The sequence below is a fragment of the Triticum urartu genome, chromosome 2, assembly GCF_003073215.2.
Source record: "Triticum urartu cultivar G1812 chromosome 2, Tu2.1, whole genome shotgun sequence".
Lineage (NCBI taxonomy): Eukaryota > Viridiplantae > Streptophyta > Magnoliopsida > Poales > Poaceae > Triticum > Triticum urartu.
The window spans coordinates 671,629,619-671,648,254 of record NC_053023.1 but is presented as its reverse complement, the minus strand read 5'-3'; the positions used below and the strand labels follow the sequence as shown (position 1 = coordinate 671,648,254).

Genomic DNA, 18,636 nt, shown 5'->3' with positions numbered 1-18,636 from the left:
TGTAGACATGACCGAGAAACGTCTCCGGTCAATAACCAATAGCGGAACCTGGATGTTCATATTGGCTCCTACATATTCTACGAAGATCTTTACCGGTCAAACCGCATAACAACATACATTGTTCCCTTTGTCATCGGTATGTTACTTGCCCGAGATTCGATCATCGGTATCTCAATACCTAGCTCAATCTCGTTACCGGCAAGTCTCTTTACTCGTTCCGTAATGCATCATCTCACAACTAGCTCATTAGTCATATTGCTTGCAAGGCTTATAGTGATGTGCATTATCGAGAGGGCCCAGAGATACCTCTCTGACAATCGGAGTGACAAATTCTAATCTCGATCTATGCCAACTCAACAAGTACCATCGGAGACACCTGTAGAGCACCTTTATAATCACCCAGTTACGTTGTGAAGTTTGGTAGCACACAAAGTGTTCCTCCGGTAATCGGGAGTTGCATAATTTCATAGTCATAGGAACATGTATAAGTCATGAAGAAAGCAATAGCAGTAAACTTAAACGATCAAGTGCTAAGCTAATGGAATGGGTCAAGTCAATCACATGATTCTCCTAATGATGTGATCCCATTAATCAAATGACAACTCATGTCTATGGCTAGGAAACTCAACCATCTTTGATTAATGAGCTAGTCAAGTAGAGGCATACTAGTGACACAATTTTTGTCTATGTATTCACACATGTATTATGTTTCCGGTTAATACAATTCTACCATGAATAATAAACAGTTATCATGATATGAGGAAATGAATAATAAATTTATTATTGCCTCTAGGGCATATTTCCTCCAGTATCCCACTTGCACTAGAGTCAATAATCTAGATTACATAGTAATGATTCTAACACCCATGGAGTCTTGGTGTTGATCATGTTTTGCTCGTGGAAGAGGCTTAGTCAAAGGGTCTGCAACATTCAGATCCATATGTATCTTGCAAATCTCTATGTCTCCCACCTGGACTTGATCCCGGATGGAATTGAAGCGTCTCTTGATGTGCTTGGTTCTCTTGTGAAATCTGGATTCCTTTGCCAAGGCAATTGCACCAGTATTGTCACAAAAGATTTTCTTTGATCCCGATGCACTAGGTATGACACCTAGATCGGATATGAACTCCTTCATCCAGACTCCTTCATTTGCTGCTTCCGAAGCAGCTATGTATTCTGCTTCACATGTAGATCCCGCCACGACGCTTTGTTAAATGCACCAACTGATAGCTCCACCGTTCAATGTAAACACTTATCCGGTTTGCAATTTAGAATCGTCCGGATCAGTGTTAAAGCTTGCATTGACGTAACCATTTACGACGAGCTCTTTGTCACCTCCATAAACGAGAAACATATCCTTAGTCCTTTTCAGGTATTTCAGGATGTTCTTGACCGCTGTCCAGTGATCCATTCCAGAATTACTTTGGTACCTCCCTGCTAATAAAATAGCAAGGTACACATCAGGTCTGGTACACAGCATTGCATACATGATAGAGCCTATTGCCGAAGCATAGGGAACACTTTTCATTTTCTCTCTATCTTCTGCAGTGGTCGGGCATTGAGTCTGACTCAACTTCACACCTTGTAACACAGGCAAGAACCCTTTCTTTGCTTGATCCATTTTGAACTTTTTCAAAACTTTGTCAAGGTATGTGCTTTGTGAAAGTCCAATTAAGCGTCTTGATCTATCTCGATAGATCTTGATGCCCAGTATGTAAGCAGCTTCATCGGGGTCTTTCATTGAAAAAAAATCTTATTCAAGTATCCTTTTATGCTATCCAGAAATTCTATATCATTTCCAATTAGCAATATGTCATCCACATATAATATCAGAAATGCTACAGAGCTCCCACTCACTTTCTTGTAAATACAGGCTTCTCCAAAAATATGTATAAAACCATATGCTTTGATCACACTATCAAAACGTTTATTCCAACCCCGAGAGGCTTGCATCAGTCCATAAATGGACCGCTGGAGCTTGCACACTTTGTTAGCTCCCTTTGGATCGACAAAACCTTCCAGTTGCATCATATACAACTCTTCTTCCAGAAATCCATTCAGGAATGTAGTTTTTACATCCATTTGCCAAATTTCATAATCATAAAATGCGGCAATTGCTAACATGATTCGGACAGACTTAAGCATCGCTACGGGTGAGAAAGTCACAACGTAGTCAACTCCTTGAACTTGTCGAAAACCTTTCGCAACAAGTCGAGCTTTGTAGACAGTAACATTACCGTCAGCGTCAGTCTTCTTCTTGAAGATCCATTAATTCTCTATGGCTTGACGATCTTTGGGAAAGTCAACCAAAGTCCACACTTTGTTCTCATACATGAATCCCATCTCAGATTTCATGGCCTCAAGCCATTTTGCGGAATCTGGGCTCACCATCGCTTCTTCATAGTTCGTAGGTTCGCCTTGGTCAAGTAACATGACCTCCAGAATAGGATTACCGTACCACTCTGGTGCGGATCTTACTGGTTGACCTATGAGGTTCGGTAGTAACTTGATCTGAAGCTTCATGGTCAACATCATTAGCTTCCTCACTAATTCGTGTAGTTGTCACAGGAACCGGTTTCTGTGATGAACTACTTTCCAATAAGGGAGCATGTACAGTTACCTCATCAAGTTCTATTTTCCTCCCACTCACTTCTTTCAAGAGAAACTCCTTCTCTAGAAAGGATCCATTCTTAGCAACAATTGTCTTGCCTTCAGATCTGTGATAGAAGGTGTACCAACAGATTCCTTTGGGTATCCTATGAAGACACATTTCTCCGATTTGGGTTCGAGCTTATCAGGTTGAAGATTTTTCACATAAGCATTGCAGCCCCAAACTTTAAGAAACGACAACTTTGGTTTCTTGCCAAACGACAACGAGCTTATCAGGCGTCGTCTCAACGGATTTCGATGGTGCCCTATTTAACGTGATTGCAGCTGTTTCTAAAGCATAAACCCAAAACGATAGCGGTAAATCAGTAAGAGACATTATAGATCGCACCATATCTAGTAAAGTACGATTACGACGTTCGGAAACACCATTTCGTTGTGGTGTTCCGGGTGGCGTGAGTTGCGAAACTATTCCACATTGTTTCAAATGTAGACCAAACTCGTAACTCAAATATTCTCCTCCACGATTAGATCGTAGAAACTTTATTTTCTTGTTACGATGATTTTCCACTTCACTCTGAAATTCTTTGAACTTTTCAAATTTTTCAGACTTATGTTTCATTAAGTAGATATACCGATATCTGCTCAAATCATCTATGAAGGTGAGAAAATAACGATACCCGCCGCGGGCCTCAATATTCATCAGACCACATACATTAGTATGTATGATATCTAACAAATCTGTTGCTCACTCCATTGTTCCGGAGAACGTCATTTTAGTCATCTTGCCCATGAGGCATGGTTCGCAAGTATCAAGTGATTTATAATCAAGTGATTCCAAAAGTCCATCAGTATGGAGTTTCTTCATGCGCTTTACACTAATATGACCCAAACAGCAGTGCCACAAATAAGTTGCACTATCATTATCAACTCTGCATCTTTTGGTTTCAATATTATGAATATGTGTATCACTACTATCGAGATTTAGTGAAAACAGACCACTCTTCAAGGGTGCATGACCATAAAAGAAATTACTCATATAAATAGAACAACCATTATTCTCTGATTTAAATGAATAACCGTCTCGCATCAAACAAGATCCAGATATAATGTTCATGCTCAATGCTGGCACCAAATAACAATTATTCAGGTCTAGAACTAATCCTGAAGGTAGATGTAGAGGTAGCGCGCTGACCGCGATCACATCGACTTTGGAACCATTTCACACACGCATCATCACCTTATCCTTAGCTAATCTTCGCTTAATCCGTAGTCCCTGTTTCGAGTTGGAAATATTAGCAACAGAACCAGTATCAAATACCCAGGTGCTACTGCGAGCATTAGTAAGGTACACATCAATAACATGTATATCACATATACCCTTGTTCACCTTGCCATCCTTCTTATCCGCCAAATACTTGGGGCATTTCCGCTTCCAGTGACCAGTCTGTTTGTAGTAGAAGCACTCAGTCTCAGTCTTAGGTCCAGACTTGGGTTTCTTCTCCTGAGCAGCAACTTGTTTGCCGTTCTTCTTGATGTTCCCCTTCTTCTTCCCTTTACCCTTTTTCTTGAAACTGGTGGTCTTGTTGACCATCAACACTTGAGGCTCCTTCTTGATTTCTACTTCCGCAGCCTTTAGATTGCGAAAAGCTCGGGAATTGTCTTATTCATCCCTTGCATATTATAGTTCATCACGAAGCTCTTGTAGCTTGGTGGCAGTGATTGAAGAACTCTGTCAATGACACTATCAACCGGAAGATTAACTCACAGCTGAGTCAAGTGGTTATGGTACCCAGACATTCTCAGTATATGTTCACTGACAGAACTGTTCTCCTCCATCTTACAGCTGTAGAACTTATTGGAGACTTCATATCTCTAAATCCGGGCATTTTCTTGAAATATTAACTTCAACTCCTGCAACATCTCATACGCTCCATGACGTTCAAAACATCATTGAAGTCCCGGTCCTAAGCCGTAAAGCATGGCACACTGAACTATCGAGTAGTCATTAGCTTTGTTCTGCCAGACGTTCTTAACGTCGTCAGTTGCATCTGCAGCAGGCCTGGCACCCAGCGGTGCTTCCATGACGTAATTCTTCTGTGCAGCAATGAGGATAATCCTCAAGTTACGGACCCAGTCCGTGTAATTGCTACCATCATCTTTCAACTTTGCTTTCTCAAGGAACGCATTAAAATTCAACGGAATGACAGCACGAGCCATCTATCTACAACAACATAGACAACCAAAATACTGTCAGCTACTAAGTTCATGATAAATTTAAGTTCAATTAATCATATTACTTAAGAACTCCCACTTAGATAGACATCCCTCTAATCATCTAAGTGATCACGTGATCCAAATCAACTAAACCATGTCTGGTCATCACGTGAGATGGAGTAGTTTTCAATGATGAACATCACTATGTTGATCATATCTACTATATGATTCACGCTCGACCTTTCGGTCTCAGTGTTCCGAGGCCATATCTGCATATGCTAGGCTCGTCAAGTTTAACCCGAGTATTCTGCGTGTGCAAAACTGGCTTACACCCATTGTATTTGAACGTAGAGCTTATCACACCCGATCATCACGTGGTGTCTCGGCACGACAAACTTTTGCAACGGTGCATACTCAGGGAGAACACTTATACCTTGATATTTAGTGAGGGATCATCTTATAATGCTATCATCAATCAAAGCAGAATAAGATGCATAAAGGATAAACATCACTTGCAATCAATATAAGTGATATGATATGGCCATCATCAACTTGTGCCTTTGATCTCCATCTCCAAAGCACCATCATGATCACCATCGTCACCGGCGCGACACCTTGATCTCCACTGTAGCATCGTTTTTGTCTCGCCAACTATTGCTTATATGACTATCACTACCGCTTAGTGATAAAGTAAAGCAATTATAGGGCGATTGCATTGCATACAATAAAGCGACAACCATATGGCTCCTGCCAGTTGCCGATAACTCCGTTACGATCATCTCATACAAAAATATAGCATCATGTCTTGACCATATCACATCACAACATGCCCTGCAAAAACAAGTTAGACGTCCTCTACTTTGTTGTTGCAAGTTTTACGTGGCTGCTATGGGCTGAGCAAGAACCGTTCTTGCCTACGCTTCAAAACCACAACGATAGTTCATCAAGTTATTGATGTTTTAACCTTCTCAAGGACCGGGCATAGCCACACTCGGTTCAACTAAAGTTGGAGAAACTGACACCCGCCAGCCACCTGTGTGTGAAGCACGTCGGTATAACCAGTCTCGCGTAAGCATACACGTAAAGTTGGTCAGGGCCGCTTCATCCAACAATACTACCGAACCAAAGTATGACATGCTGGTAAGCAGTATGGGCTTGTATCGCCCACAACTCACTTGTGTTCTACTCGTGCATATAACATCTACGCATAAACCTGGCTCTGATGCCACTGTTGGGAAACGTAGTAATTTCAAAAAAATTCCTACGCACACGCAAGATCATGGTGATGCATAGCAACGAGAGGGGAGAGTCGTCCACGTACCCTCATAGTCCGTTAAGCGGAAGCGTTATGACAACACGGTTGATGTAGTCGTACGTCTTCATGATCGAACGATCCTCAGTACCGAACGTACGGCACCTCCGCGTTCAGCACACGTTCAGCTCGTGACGTCCCGTAAACTCACAATCCAGTAGAGTTCGAGGGAGAGTTTCGTCAGCATGACGGCGTGGTGACGATGTTGATGAAGCTACCGTCGCAGGGCTTCGCCTAAGCACCGCTATGATATGACCGAGGTGGATTATGGTGGAGGGGGGCACCGCACACGGCTGGGAGAGATCAATGATCAACTCGTGTTTCTAAAGGTGCCCCCCTTCCCCCATATATAAAGGAGAAAGGGGGAGAGGCGGCCATCCAAGGAGGACGCGCGAAGGGGGGAGACCTACTCCCATCGGGAGTAGGACTCCTCCTTTCCTAGTAGGTGTAGGAGAGGGGGAAGGAAAGGGAGAGGAGGAGAAGGAAAGAGGGGCCCGGCCCCCTTTGCCCTAAAGCAATTCGGTTTGGGCCTTAGGGGGGCGCCCCACACTGCCCTTGCTGCCCTCTATTTCCACTATGGCCCATGTAGGCCCATTAAGCCCCCCCTTGGGGGCGGGTTCCGGTAACCCCCGGTACTCCGGTATTTATCCGGTAACCCCGGAACCCTTCTGTTGTCTGAATATAACCTTCCAATATATCAATATTTTTGTCTTGACCATTTCGAGACTCCTCGTCATGTCCGTGATCAAATCTGGGACTCCGAACTACCTTCGGTACATCAAAACATATAATCTCATAATACCAATCGTCAAAGAACTTTAAGCATGCGGACCCTACAGGTTCGAGAACTATGTAGACATGACCAAGACCCATCTCCGGTCAATAACCAATAGCGGAACCTAGATGTTCATATTGGCTCCTACATATTCTACGGAGATCTTTATCGGTCAAACCGCATAACAACATACATTGTTCCCTTTGTCACCGGTATGTTACTTGCCCGAGATTCAATCGCGGTATCTCAATACCTAGCTCAATCTCGTTACCGGCAAGTCTCTTTACTTGTTCCGTAATGCATCATCTCGCAACTAGCTCATTAGTCACATTGCTTGCAAGGCTTATAGTGATGTGCATTACCGAGAGGGCCCAGAGATACCTCTCCGACAATTGGAGTGACAAATTCTAATCTCGATCTATGCCAACTCAACAAGTACCATCGGAGACTCCTATAGAGCACCTTTATAATCACCCAGTTACGTTGTGACATTTGGTAGCTCACAAAGTGTTCCTACGGTAATCGGGAGTTGCATAATCTCATAGTCATAGGAACATGTATAAGTCATGAAGAAAGCAATAGTAGTAAACTTAAACGATCAAGTGCTAAGCTAATGGAATGGGTCAAGTAAATTACATCATTCTCCTAATGATGTGATCCCATTAATCAAATGACAACTCATGTCTATGGCTAGGAAACTCAACCATCTTTGATCAATGAGCTAGTCAAGCAGAGGCATACTAGTGACACAATGTTTGTCTATGTATTCACACATGTATTATGTTTCCGGTTAATACAATTCTAGCATAAATAATAAACATTTATCATGATATGAGGAAATAAATAATAACTTTATTATTGCCTCTAGGGCATATTTCCTTCACGTCACACCATAAACCTTGCAGCTTGTGGAGTTTTGATTCCCAACTCATATAGGAGAGTCTGAATCCACATAACTTCGGCAGTTGCATTAGCAAGAGCTTTGTATTCTGCTTCAGTACTAGACCTTGACACAGTGGCCTGTTTCCTTGCACTCCATGACACAAGGTTTGATCCCAGAAAAACAGCAAAACCACCTGTTGACCTTCTATCATCAGGGCACCCTGCCCAGTCAGCATCTGAGTATGCACTAACTAGCATGGATGGTGACTTAACAATCTTGATTCCAAGTCCCATTGTAAACTTTAGATACCTCAGAATTCTCTTTACTGCAGTCCAATGAACTGTACTTGGTGCATGCAAAAACTGACACACTTTGTTGACAGAATATGAAATATCAGGCCTAGTCAACGTTAAATATTGTAGAGCACCAACAACACTCCTATAGTTTGTTGCATCACTTGGTCCAAGTAATTCACCTCCTTCAATTGTAAGTTTCTCAGTAGTGGAAAGTGGTGTACTTACTGGTTTGCAATGTTCCATTCCTACCCTTCTCAGAATATCTGTGGTGTATTTCTCTTGTGTAAGAAGTATTCCATCCTTGATCTGTTTTACTTCTATACCAAGAAAATAATGAAGATCACACAAATCTTTGAGTGCAAACTCCACATTAAGGTCACGGAGAAGACAGGTAGTGGCTTCTGGGATGGAACTAGCAACAATTATATCATCAACATAAACAAGAACAAACATAGAGATGTTGCCTTTGTGATAGAAGAATAATGAGGTATCTGCCTTGCTTGGAATAAAGCCAAGTTGTTGTAACTGAGTGCTCAACCTGGAACACCAGGCTCTTGGAGCCTGTTTTAAGCCATACAAAGCTTTGTCTAACTTACAGACAAAATGAGGTGTGCTTTTTTTTCATACCCTGGTGGTTGCCGCATGAACACGTCTTCCTCAAGAACACCATGAAGAAACACGTTCTGGACGTCTAGCTAACGTAAGCTCCACCCTCTGGAAATAGCAATAGATAATACAAGTCGAATAGTAGTTGCCTTAACAACAGGGCTAAAGGTATCCTCATAATCAATTCCAAATCTTTGTTTAAACCCTTTTGCAACCAATCTAGCCTTGTATCTATCTATACTTCCATCAGACTTTCTTTTAATCTTATAAACCCACTTGCAATCAATCAAATTCTTTCCCTTTGTTGGTGGTACAAGATGCCACGTTTTATTTTTCATGAGTGCTTGGTATTCATTTTCCATAGCCCCTTTCCATTCTTTGTGAGCAAGAGCTTCGGCTAAATGAGTAGGTTCACCTGAACTAGTGAGGAAAGCATACTTGCGAGGATCATATCTTATTGTACCGTCCTTATATTCCTTAGGCTTGAATAATCCAGATCTTGACCTGGTATGGCGCTGAGGAATTTCCAGTGACACACGTTACAGTTTCTACATCACCAGAACCGGCCGCAGAAGATCCAGCCAAATCAGCCTGGACTAGCGTGCTGCAGGGCTCCAGATCCAAGGTGGGCGCGGGATCCGGCGAGATCCACCTCGTACCAAACGCCTCAGCAGGAGAGCTCCGCATGGCATTGTTGGCAAGGTCCACCCTGGTCGGGCTGTTGGCCCCAGAGCACGCCGACTCCCATGCAACGCGTGCGGACGGGCTACGCCCCGCGCCATCTGGGTCCACACCTAGACCTCGGTCGGCCACGGACTCAGCAGGTGGACTGGTCCAACCACTTGGCGCCTCAGGAGACGCGGGGAACGCCGCTACGCGCCGAGCGACAGGGCTGTCAGCCTGGGATCGCGCGCGGCTATCATCCTGGGATCGTGTGCCTTCTCTGGAACCGCAGTTCTACACCAAATCTGCATCGGATCGCACGCGGTTTTCGTCCTCTTCTGCACACATAAAATCATAGCCAAAAGCTGCATTTTTTCATTAGTTTCTGAATTTTCTTCTGGACTAGGCACATGATCATGTTCTACTAATTCTCCCCCGTGATCAGTACGTGGAAAAGGATCCGAGAGAAAAGAGATTTAAGCTTGAAGAAGGGCTCCCGCATTTGGATGAAGTTTGGCAAAAGGGAAAATAGTTTCATCAAAAATCACATCCCGAGAGATGTAGATGCGTCCAGTTGAAACTTCTAGACACTTGTAGCCCTTATGAAGATTGCTATAGCCAAGGAAGACACATTGAGTGGACCGAAACTCTAGTTTGTGGCGATTATATGGACGAAAAGATTTAGATAGCATGCACATCCAAAAACTTTGAGGGAATTATAATCTGGTTTTTGATGAAACAATCGTTCTAAGGGAGTTATGTTTCCAATGACCTTACTAGGCAAGCGATTGATAAGATAAGTGGCGGCAATGAAAGCTTCATCCCAATATTTCAGAGGCATAGATGCATGAGCAAGAAGGGACAGACCAACTTCAACGATGTGATGGTGTTTGCGTTCGGCAGAACCGTTCTGTTGGTGTGCATGGGGACACGAAACATGATGCTCAATGCCTATTCTTCGAAAGAAGGAGTTGAGTTTCTCATAATCTCCTCCCCAGTCACTCTGGACTGTAATGATTTTCTTGTTAAACTGACGCTCAACAAGTTTTTGGAATTCTTGGAAGACAGAGAAAACTTCGGATTTGAACTTAAGTAAGTATATCCATGTAAACTTGCTATAATCATCAATGAAACTAACATAATATTTCTTTCTTCCAAAGGAATCTCTGGCATGACCCCATACATCACTGGATATCAGTTCCAACGGAGCATGAGACACACTCTTTGATCTAGGATAGGGGAGTTGGTGACTCTTGGCACATTGACAAGCATCACAAACAGACTCTTTATTCTCACGACTAGACAATTGAAGATTGCCTTTATTCACTACTTGATCAACTATTTTTAATGAAGGATGACCTAATCTTTGATGCCACCTCTCTAAGGACGGCTTGACGACGGAGTAGACTTGGTGATGACGCTTGTGGCTAAAAGCTCTTGATGTGATAGGATATAGACCACCGACGCATCTACCGTGATGGAGGAGCTCCCTCGTTGCCCGATCCTTAATGAAGAAAATACTTGGGATGAGTTTCAAAGAAGATGTTATTACCAGTGGACAAACGAGACATGGAAGCAAGGTTTTTGTTGGCTTGTGGAGCATGAAGGACATCCTTTAGAAGATCACGTTTAACATTAGGGAAATTAATAGAGGATTGACCAATGTGACATATGTCCATACCTCCTCCACTTGCGGTGGTGTTTATCTGATCATTGCCATAATATCTTTCTCGATTTGCAAGCTTCTCCAACTCGCCGTGACATGATCTGTGGCTCCAGAATCAGCATACCAGATGGTGTCTCCAGCTTCTTCTTGCTCCCTGATGGCTGCAGCTACGTGGCGCTCTTCGGGCACGTAATCTTCATCATAGCGGTGCCAACAGTCTTTCACCTCATGCCCTGACTTTTTGCAGAGCTGGCAACACGGCCTGGTGTTAGAGTAGGAGGCGCTGAAGGGGTGTGGTCCAGAGTTGTTGGCGCGCCCACGCCCGCTGTTGTTGCCGTTGCCGCACCCCTGGTGACCACGGTGACCATGGCCTCGACCTCCAGTGCCACGACCACGTGTGACAGAGTTAACTGATGACTGGCGAAGATTGTTACCTTGTAGCAGATTCATGCGAGCTTCAAAGCTTAGCAACTGGTTGTAAAGCTCCTGGACGGTCACCGGCTCGATACGTGCAGCCAGGGCTGAGATCACCGGGTTATACTCGATGTCCAGCCCTTTGAGCACATAGGAGGTTAGCTCTCCTTCAGAGAGGGGATCACCGGTGCAGGCGATCTCATCGGCGAAGGCCTTGATCTTCGCCAGATATTTCTGCATGCCCATGTTCCCTTTGTGCAGATTGGCGAGGGCGATGCGGGTGTTGACGATCTATGCTTGCGTCTGGGCAGCGAAGGAGGCATGGATGGCACTCCATACCTCGGCCGGTGTCTGAAGAGTAGCGACCTGCGCAAGAATCTCACGTGACAGAGACCCCATAAGGTATCCTTGTACCTGTTGCTGCTGGGCGAACTAGATCGACCAGGCGTAGTTGAAGACTTGCTCCTCTTTCCCATCTTTGGTGATGGTGATGGTAGGAGGGGGTGCCGGGCTTGCGCCGTCCAGGAAGTGCTCCATCTGTGCTCCCTTTATTTGGGGTAGCACGATGGCCTTCCAGAGGAGGAAGTTCGTCCTCGTGAGCTTCTTAGATGGAGGAGACCCGAGAGAGGAGACGCTGATGTGGGAGGAGGAAGATGCATAGGTGGATGGTGTGGATTGGGTGGACAGGGTACTCATGGTGGAACCTATTAGGGCAGTATTGGTGGCAGCGATGGTGGAAGCAGCGGTGCTGGCATTGGTGCCTGACATGATTTCTCTCGATGCCTCTCTCTGGTTAGGTTTCAGGTTTCTCTCTCGATCAACTAGATCGATCTTTCAGGAATGCTAGACGTACGAGAGGAAGGGCTCTGATGACCATGTAAGATTTGATAGGAAGCGTTGAACCCTTTGCTCGGGCCGCATGTATATTTATGGAAGGATTGTCGTGGCTTACAAGGTTTGGAATATCGCTAGGATACTTCCAGAATACATCGAGAGAGGGAGATATAACTTTGAGAGGAAGAACAGAACATAAGAAGAGATAGGAACAGAATACAGTTTAAACAGATATCTCTACAAACTCTATTCTAACACAAATATTTATATTGTCTCGTATTGAGAAGCTTCCGAATTTGCTCCATTTTTCGGGCAATTTTCGCTAAAACAATTTCTCGGATCACAGCGCAAATCAACGGCTCTAGACGGATGCACAGGTGCGTGTCCCTGCGAATGTTCATGGAATTTTTCTTTTTCTCGTTTCGAAACTCGAGCGGATAAGGATTGGGGATTGGATAAGAACAGCGGCCGTCCCCTGCTGCGCTGTAATTTAAAGTGCAAGTAGCTTGTACTCGCATGCTTTTCCGATCAACTTTCGTCCGGTGGGTGCATGCATGCTTTTGGATCGACCGACTTTGTTCCGTTGTTGCACACTAATAAAACCCTTTGGTTATGGTGACTCCGCGGTCTGCCCCGGATTAGGTAGCACTGCTGCTTCAGCACGCACGATATATGTTAACTAGTGCCAATTATGTTCAGTAGATCTACTTACTTTTTGTATGTGGGCATAGCTTTGCCAAAATCTTCATTAAGCTACAGCTGGCCCTGGGTTTATACAAATCGGGGCCGCTCGTTGATCATTGCCCAGCCCTGCACCGTACCGCCGCTGCCGTCCACCAAACGACAGTACTGTTCTGCTGTCCGATGGAAGCTGCGGAGCGAACAGTACTGAGAGCACGTAGCCGAGCAGAGGACAGTGCAGATGAAGATATATTCTTTTTCTCCACGAGGAGATTAGAAGATTTATTAACCGTATATCATCAGCCATGCAAGGAGAACTGAGTTTCCTACTAATGGGGAAGAAAATACAGCTCTAATTATCGTCTGTATCAAGCGAGGGCTCCTTAGCACCTAGTTGATTAAAGCATCTCAGCACACTCAAACCTCTGACTGCTGAAAAGTGTTAGAAGTTGCATTTTTAGGGGTTTTGAATGCCATATCATATATTTGGCGTGGCCGATATTACTGATTTTCACCGAATTTAGCGTTTCCTTGGTTTTCATTTTGGCGAAGGGACCACAATTTTCACTTAAATTTGATTGAAATCCAACTGATGAATATTAAAAAAATTGGAAATACTTTAGAAATTATTTGAATTTGTGTAGTATGATGAAATATTCTGACCAAAAGGTAATTATTTCATAACGAAGTGACTGAAATTTGCAAAATTTTGATAATTTTCACTGAAAGTGAAAACCATATTCCCACTACCAATTCGGAGGCTGGTTCAACTCAAATAAAAAAAAACTGGGGCCCGTTTTTCCATGTACATACATGTGCGGTAGCGCCATCTGTGCATCTTTCTTGTATTGCAAAAAAAAAAAACTCGCACACTTAAAATACATTTACCCTTGGACTTGGTATATGAATATGATGGGAATAGTACCTCAAAGTTAGAAGTGAGATATAGATGGCATGCACATATATATTGATCAAGTTTTTTTTTTTGATAAACATATATTGATCAAGTTACCACGTACACGAATACAAGGAAATTTACAATGCAAAGTATACTTGATCCGAGCAACTAAAACCCATCCGGGACTCGATGTATCACATCTTTACACTTAAATACATGCCGAAAAAGAAGAGGGTACATGCCCACGCTGTCACGCATGCGCAATCGTACGTACGTGCATGTATATACATGATGATGTAACTGCTACACATTCGTGCACACGACGTATTCCTGTCCCCCGACACACGCATGCCAGCCATGGACAAGCAAGCATGCATGCGCCGTTGCGTGCGCACGGTCACCCCACCACGTCCAAGCAATCATGGAATCGATCTCCGGCAGGCCTCCCCGCACAATGCCGTCGCAGCTAGGTAACTTCATCGGCTCGCCGATCACGCGGCGGCCTCCTGGAGGTAGTACGGGAGCAGCCCGATGTGGTTCTGGCGGCGCAGCTGGGCGTAGAAGCGGGCGATGAACTCCTCCGCCTCGTCGTCCACGGCCTCGCCCAGGCCCAGCTGGTCGGTGTCGACCTCGTCCGACGAGAAGTTGGACACCCGCACCGAGAACCCGCCGTCGGCCGCGCCGGGCACCAGCGGTGACATCCCCGCCGGCGTGCATTCCTCCCCCAGCGCGAGCTCGGACTCCTCGTGCATCATCATCAGCGCCCCGGGCGACGACGGCGCCGGGGACGCGGCCGCCGCGTTGGCGTAGTACTCGATCATGTGCCGCGGCGGCGTGGCGGGCGCGGGGTGCTCGGCGCGGAGGCGGCCGGGCTGGTCGACGTCGTCGGCGGCGCCGAGGCAGGGGAAGGCGAGGCGGCGCATGGAGAAGGAGCCCGGGTCGGGGCTGTCGCCGCAGGAGAACTCGTACTCGCGGCGGCGCAGCGCGCGGCCGCCGTGGTGACCGTGGTGGTGGTGGTGCGAGAGGAGGTTGGCGACGGAGCGCGAGACGGCCTTGTTGCGGCGCTTCATGAGGAGGTGCGCGCCGAGGAGCAGCTTGCGCTTGCCCTTGCGCATCATGAAGAAGACCGCCCGCAGGTACCCCCACATCCTCCTCGCCGCCACCGGCGCCGAGTGCACGTCCATGTCGACGTACCACCTTCCCCCTCAACTCAAGCCTGTCTGTGTCGCCGTGCCTCTGACTCTCTGCTCGCTCGTGTGTTTGTTCGTCGTCGGCGGCGGCGGTGGATTGCAATGTGGAGTTGGGTGGTGGTGGTGCCGGTGGTATATATAGGCACGGGAGGTGAAAGGGAGGGGGGGAGGAATGGAGGCTTCGCTTAGCCAGGAAGGCAGGGGAGAAAACAGGTCCGGGTCCGGGGAGTTGGACGTCTGGATAATAATAAGATTTTGGTTAGGTGGCGCCTTGGCTTGGCTCGGCTGCTTCTTCTTCCTCCTCGCTCGCTTTTCCTTCCTCCTTTTGCGCTCGCGTGCTCCACCGATCCACTCGCGCTGCCCAAGCCAACTTGGAAGGAAGGTGGGGAAGGGCCGTTGCCGGGCGGTGGGGGGCAAAGCGAGGCCCGAAGCAGGGGATCGCACAAGCACAAATGCCTTCTTCTCCTCGCTATCCTTCTGACCTTGCCCCTTGGTTCAGACAAGTTCAGATTGCTGGTAGACATTGCGTACACATGCACCGTTTACTATGCGACCCAGCAGTCAAGTGTGCTGGTATCTTTGGATGGATGCTTCGTTAACTGGACGTGGAGTATCTACACCCGAGCTCAAATGAGCTCGGGTGAACAGTAAAATCAAAAAACATTTTAAAAATGTTCAAAAAATTCTGAATTTTTTTTGTGATAAATTTTGACAAATGTTCTAACTGCTTGCAAAATTTCATCTTCAGATCACATTCGTACAAGGCGTGACAAAAAAAACAAAATCGATGCTCTGAAAATGCTACTTTCAAAGCATTTCAGAGCATTGATTTTGTTTTTTTGCCACGCCTTATACGAATGTGATATGAAGATGAAATTTTGCAAGTAGTTAGAATTTTTGTCAATGTTTACCACAAAAAAAATTCAGAATTTTTTAAGCATTTTTAAAATACTTTTTGATTTTACTGTTCATCCGAGCTCATTTGAGCTCGGGCCGAGAAAGGACTTTCCGTCGTTAACTACTATGGGTAAAAATTAATCCTTCACGCAGAGAGCCAGAGACCAACCCCAACAGAAGAAAACAGCTGCATGCTACTACTACAGTGTCACACTGAACGCGTGTGAAGATGTTCAGAACAGAGCACAGGGCATCAGGCGTCCACCATGGTTGTTCGTGTGAGAGCATCTATAGCCGGACCTTTCAAATCCATCTCATACATTCGGGCGGGCCGCCCGGTCAATGTCTGATCACATTTTTTGACCCAGATGGGCTCTTTAGACGGGCCTCAAACGCCCAGGCATGCCCATCACGTCAGTCTGATGACAGGGTCCCCCGTGGAAACACCCGGAAACCCGGCGGTTCGACGGATGTCGGGTTCGTCGCCGCGTGGCGCCGCTTCGACTCGCCGCCCAAGACCAAATCCGGCTATTTAAGCCGACCGGCGTCCCGCAACCCTAACCCATCTACCTCCCCTCTCTACGCGCCGCCAGTCCGAACCCATCCAGCTCCTTCCTCTCCCGCTCCGACGCTCTGCCCCCGCTCCGACGCTCCGCCCCCGCTCCGGCACTCCGTCATGGTTCGAAGCAAGATCACCTACTACGCCATGCTGATGCCGGAGCGCTGCACCGAGATCCAGCAGGAGATTCGGGTGAGTCAAGCCGCGCGCACCACCTGCATTGCTGCCGGGCTGCCTCGGGACTCGCCGGAGCCGGAGGAGGAGCGGCCGGGGGAAGAGGAGGGGGAGGAGATGACTCCGATGAAGGTGGAGGAGGCGGAGCATCAGCTGTCGGGCTTCAACATGGAGCAGATAGAGGCGGAGTTCGACGTCGCCCAGTCAGAGGAGATGGCGGAGCAGCATGCCATCCCGAAGTCCATCCAGAATATGGCCTATGTGGAAGCCAACCGGGCGTTCCTCCGGCGGGAGCGGGAAGAGTCTGACGCGCTCTTCGCCGAACTCGACGCGGAGATAGAGCCGGAGGAGGCCGAAGCGGAGACGCCGGAGCTGCAACTGCTGCCCATGTTGCCGGTGCCAGGCACGGAGATCGATGACAAGGAGCTAGGTGATCGATATAGTACGAAAGTTTATTTTAGTTTACATGTCTTTGTATGGATTTGAGAATCCAGTATAAGATGTTCGGCTGCAACTGTGAAAATTTAAAAGGTGCTCGGCCAGTGTCCATGAACGCGCCCGGACGTTTGAGGGGCCGGATTTGCCAAGTCCAGCTGTAGATGCTCCGAGATCTCCTACCCATCCCCTACGTACGTGTCTGGATGGCCACAACATCTACTCCTATCCATTGATGCACATCCATAAGGATTAATCAGGACCATAAAGGGCTACCATGCACGATACGGCCAATGATCGTGGCCATTTTTCGTCTCTGGTGATCCTGTGCTCCAACTTTTCAACGCAATAATGTGAGGGCTAGACACCGGAAAAAGTGTGGGTGCGTACGTGCCTCGGGTTAGAGATGGGCCGGATCGCAGCAACGTTCACCACGGCAGCCGCGTGTCGTCCCGGCCGTGTTTCCTTAGCCCGGGGGGTGGCGGTTTCACGCACAACTCCGGCCACAAAAGTGGCCGCCACGAGCATGCGGTATATATATATTTCAACACACACTACATACATGCTCAACACGTCCTTCTCAGGCGCCGGACCACATGGAAAGGCAAGCTAGCACCGAGAACAACGTGCAGCCCGAACCACAAGTTGCTCACACTCACTTACTTCCATTCGCGGATAAAGTATTACTACTACTTGAAAGATCTCCTAACCTTTTCTCCTCAATGAAAAAAGATCTCCTCATATTATTTTTCTTGGATAAAAAGAGATCTCCTGACCTATGGACCATAAACCCTAGGCACCACCAGAAACCGACCCGGAGAAAAGAGAGAGATGACCTGGACACGAGCTTTGCTACACGCACGGGCATATATATTACATGATCAACGGAGTGGCATAGTTAGAGTCTTGATTGGATCAAATCAGGTGGTCCGTGCGTTTAGAATTATTCCCTGGACACCGGTGGTACCTTCATGCCCATTCGAGCGGAAGAGAGGTGATCCCCGGGACCTTGCGCCAAGTGGATTCGGTAATCTAGTGTTTCTTAGTTAAGTTTTAGATGTCTGTGGCTTTGGCTCCAGTGGTGGCGAGATGGTGATGAACATGTCTTCTCGTGATCTCTCTTTCAGGCGATGCTTCTCACTTTTATCGGCGTTGGATCTAGCCAGCATGCGGAGTCTGCGATATCATGGATCCTTAAGATCTGGTGGAAGGTTGACCCTTGGGGTTCTAGGTGGTATTTCCCCGATAGTTTTTGTGGCGGCAACAAAGGCAGTGGACTCCCTTTCCCCCATTGGGTGTCTCCTAACGCGACATGTCGTCCGTTGGAGGTTCGTACTCCTTCACAGAAGAATCGACGTTGCCTCCGTCGCCATTTTGAAGTTGGTGGAAGTTTTGCTCAGTTGTGTGATTTCGTTCTACGCAAGGCTTCTAAGATGCTAGCTTCTTCTCCAAAGCGTTGGTCCAGCTGAATCTTACCATGATGACTTTCTGAACGCATGATACAATGTCAAACCAGCTTCAAGCCTTTA

The 18,636-nt window shown here is 46.5% G+C and overlaps 1 protein-coding gene and 1 pseudogene across 1 annotated transcript; both read right to left on the bottom strand.

Annotated features, from left to right (window-relative positions):
- Positions 1–11,480: 11,480 nt before the first annotated feature.
- LOC125541934 lies at positions 11,481–11,619 on the bottom strand (annotated as a pseudogene).
- Positions 11,620–13,902: 2,283 nt separating this feature from the next.
- Positions 13,903–15,194, bottom strand: LOC125533999. The gene has a single exon (XM_048697309.1). The coding sequence runs from the start codon at positions 15,034–15,036 to the stop codon at positions 14,344–14,346; it is 693 nt and encodes a 230-aa protein (XP_048553266.1). The 5' UTR covers positions 15,037–15,194; the 3' UTR covers positions 13,903–14,343.
- Between the last annotated feature and the right edge of the window lie 3,442 nt (positions 15,195–18,636).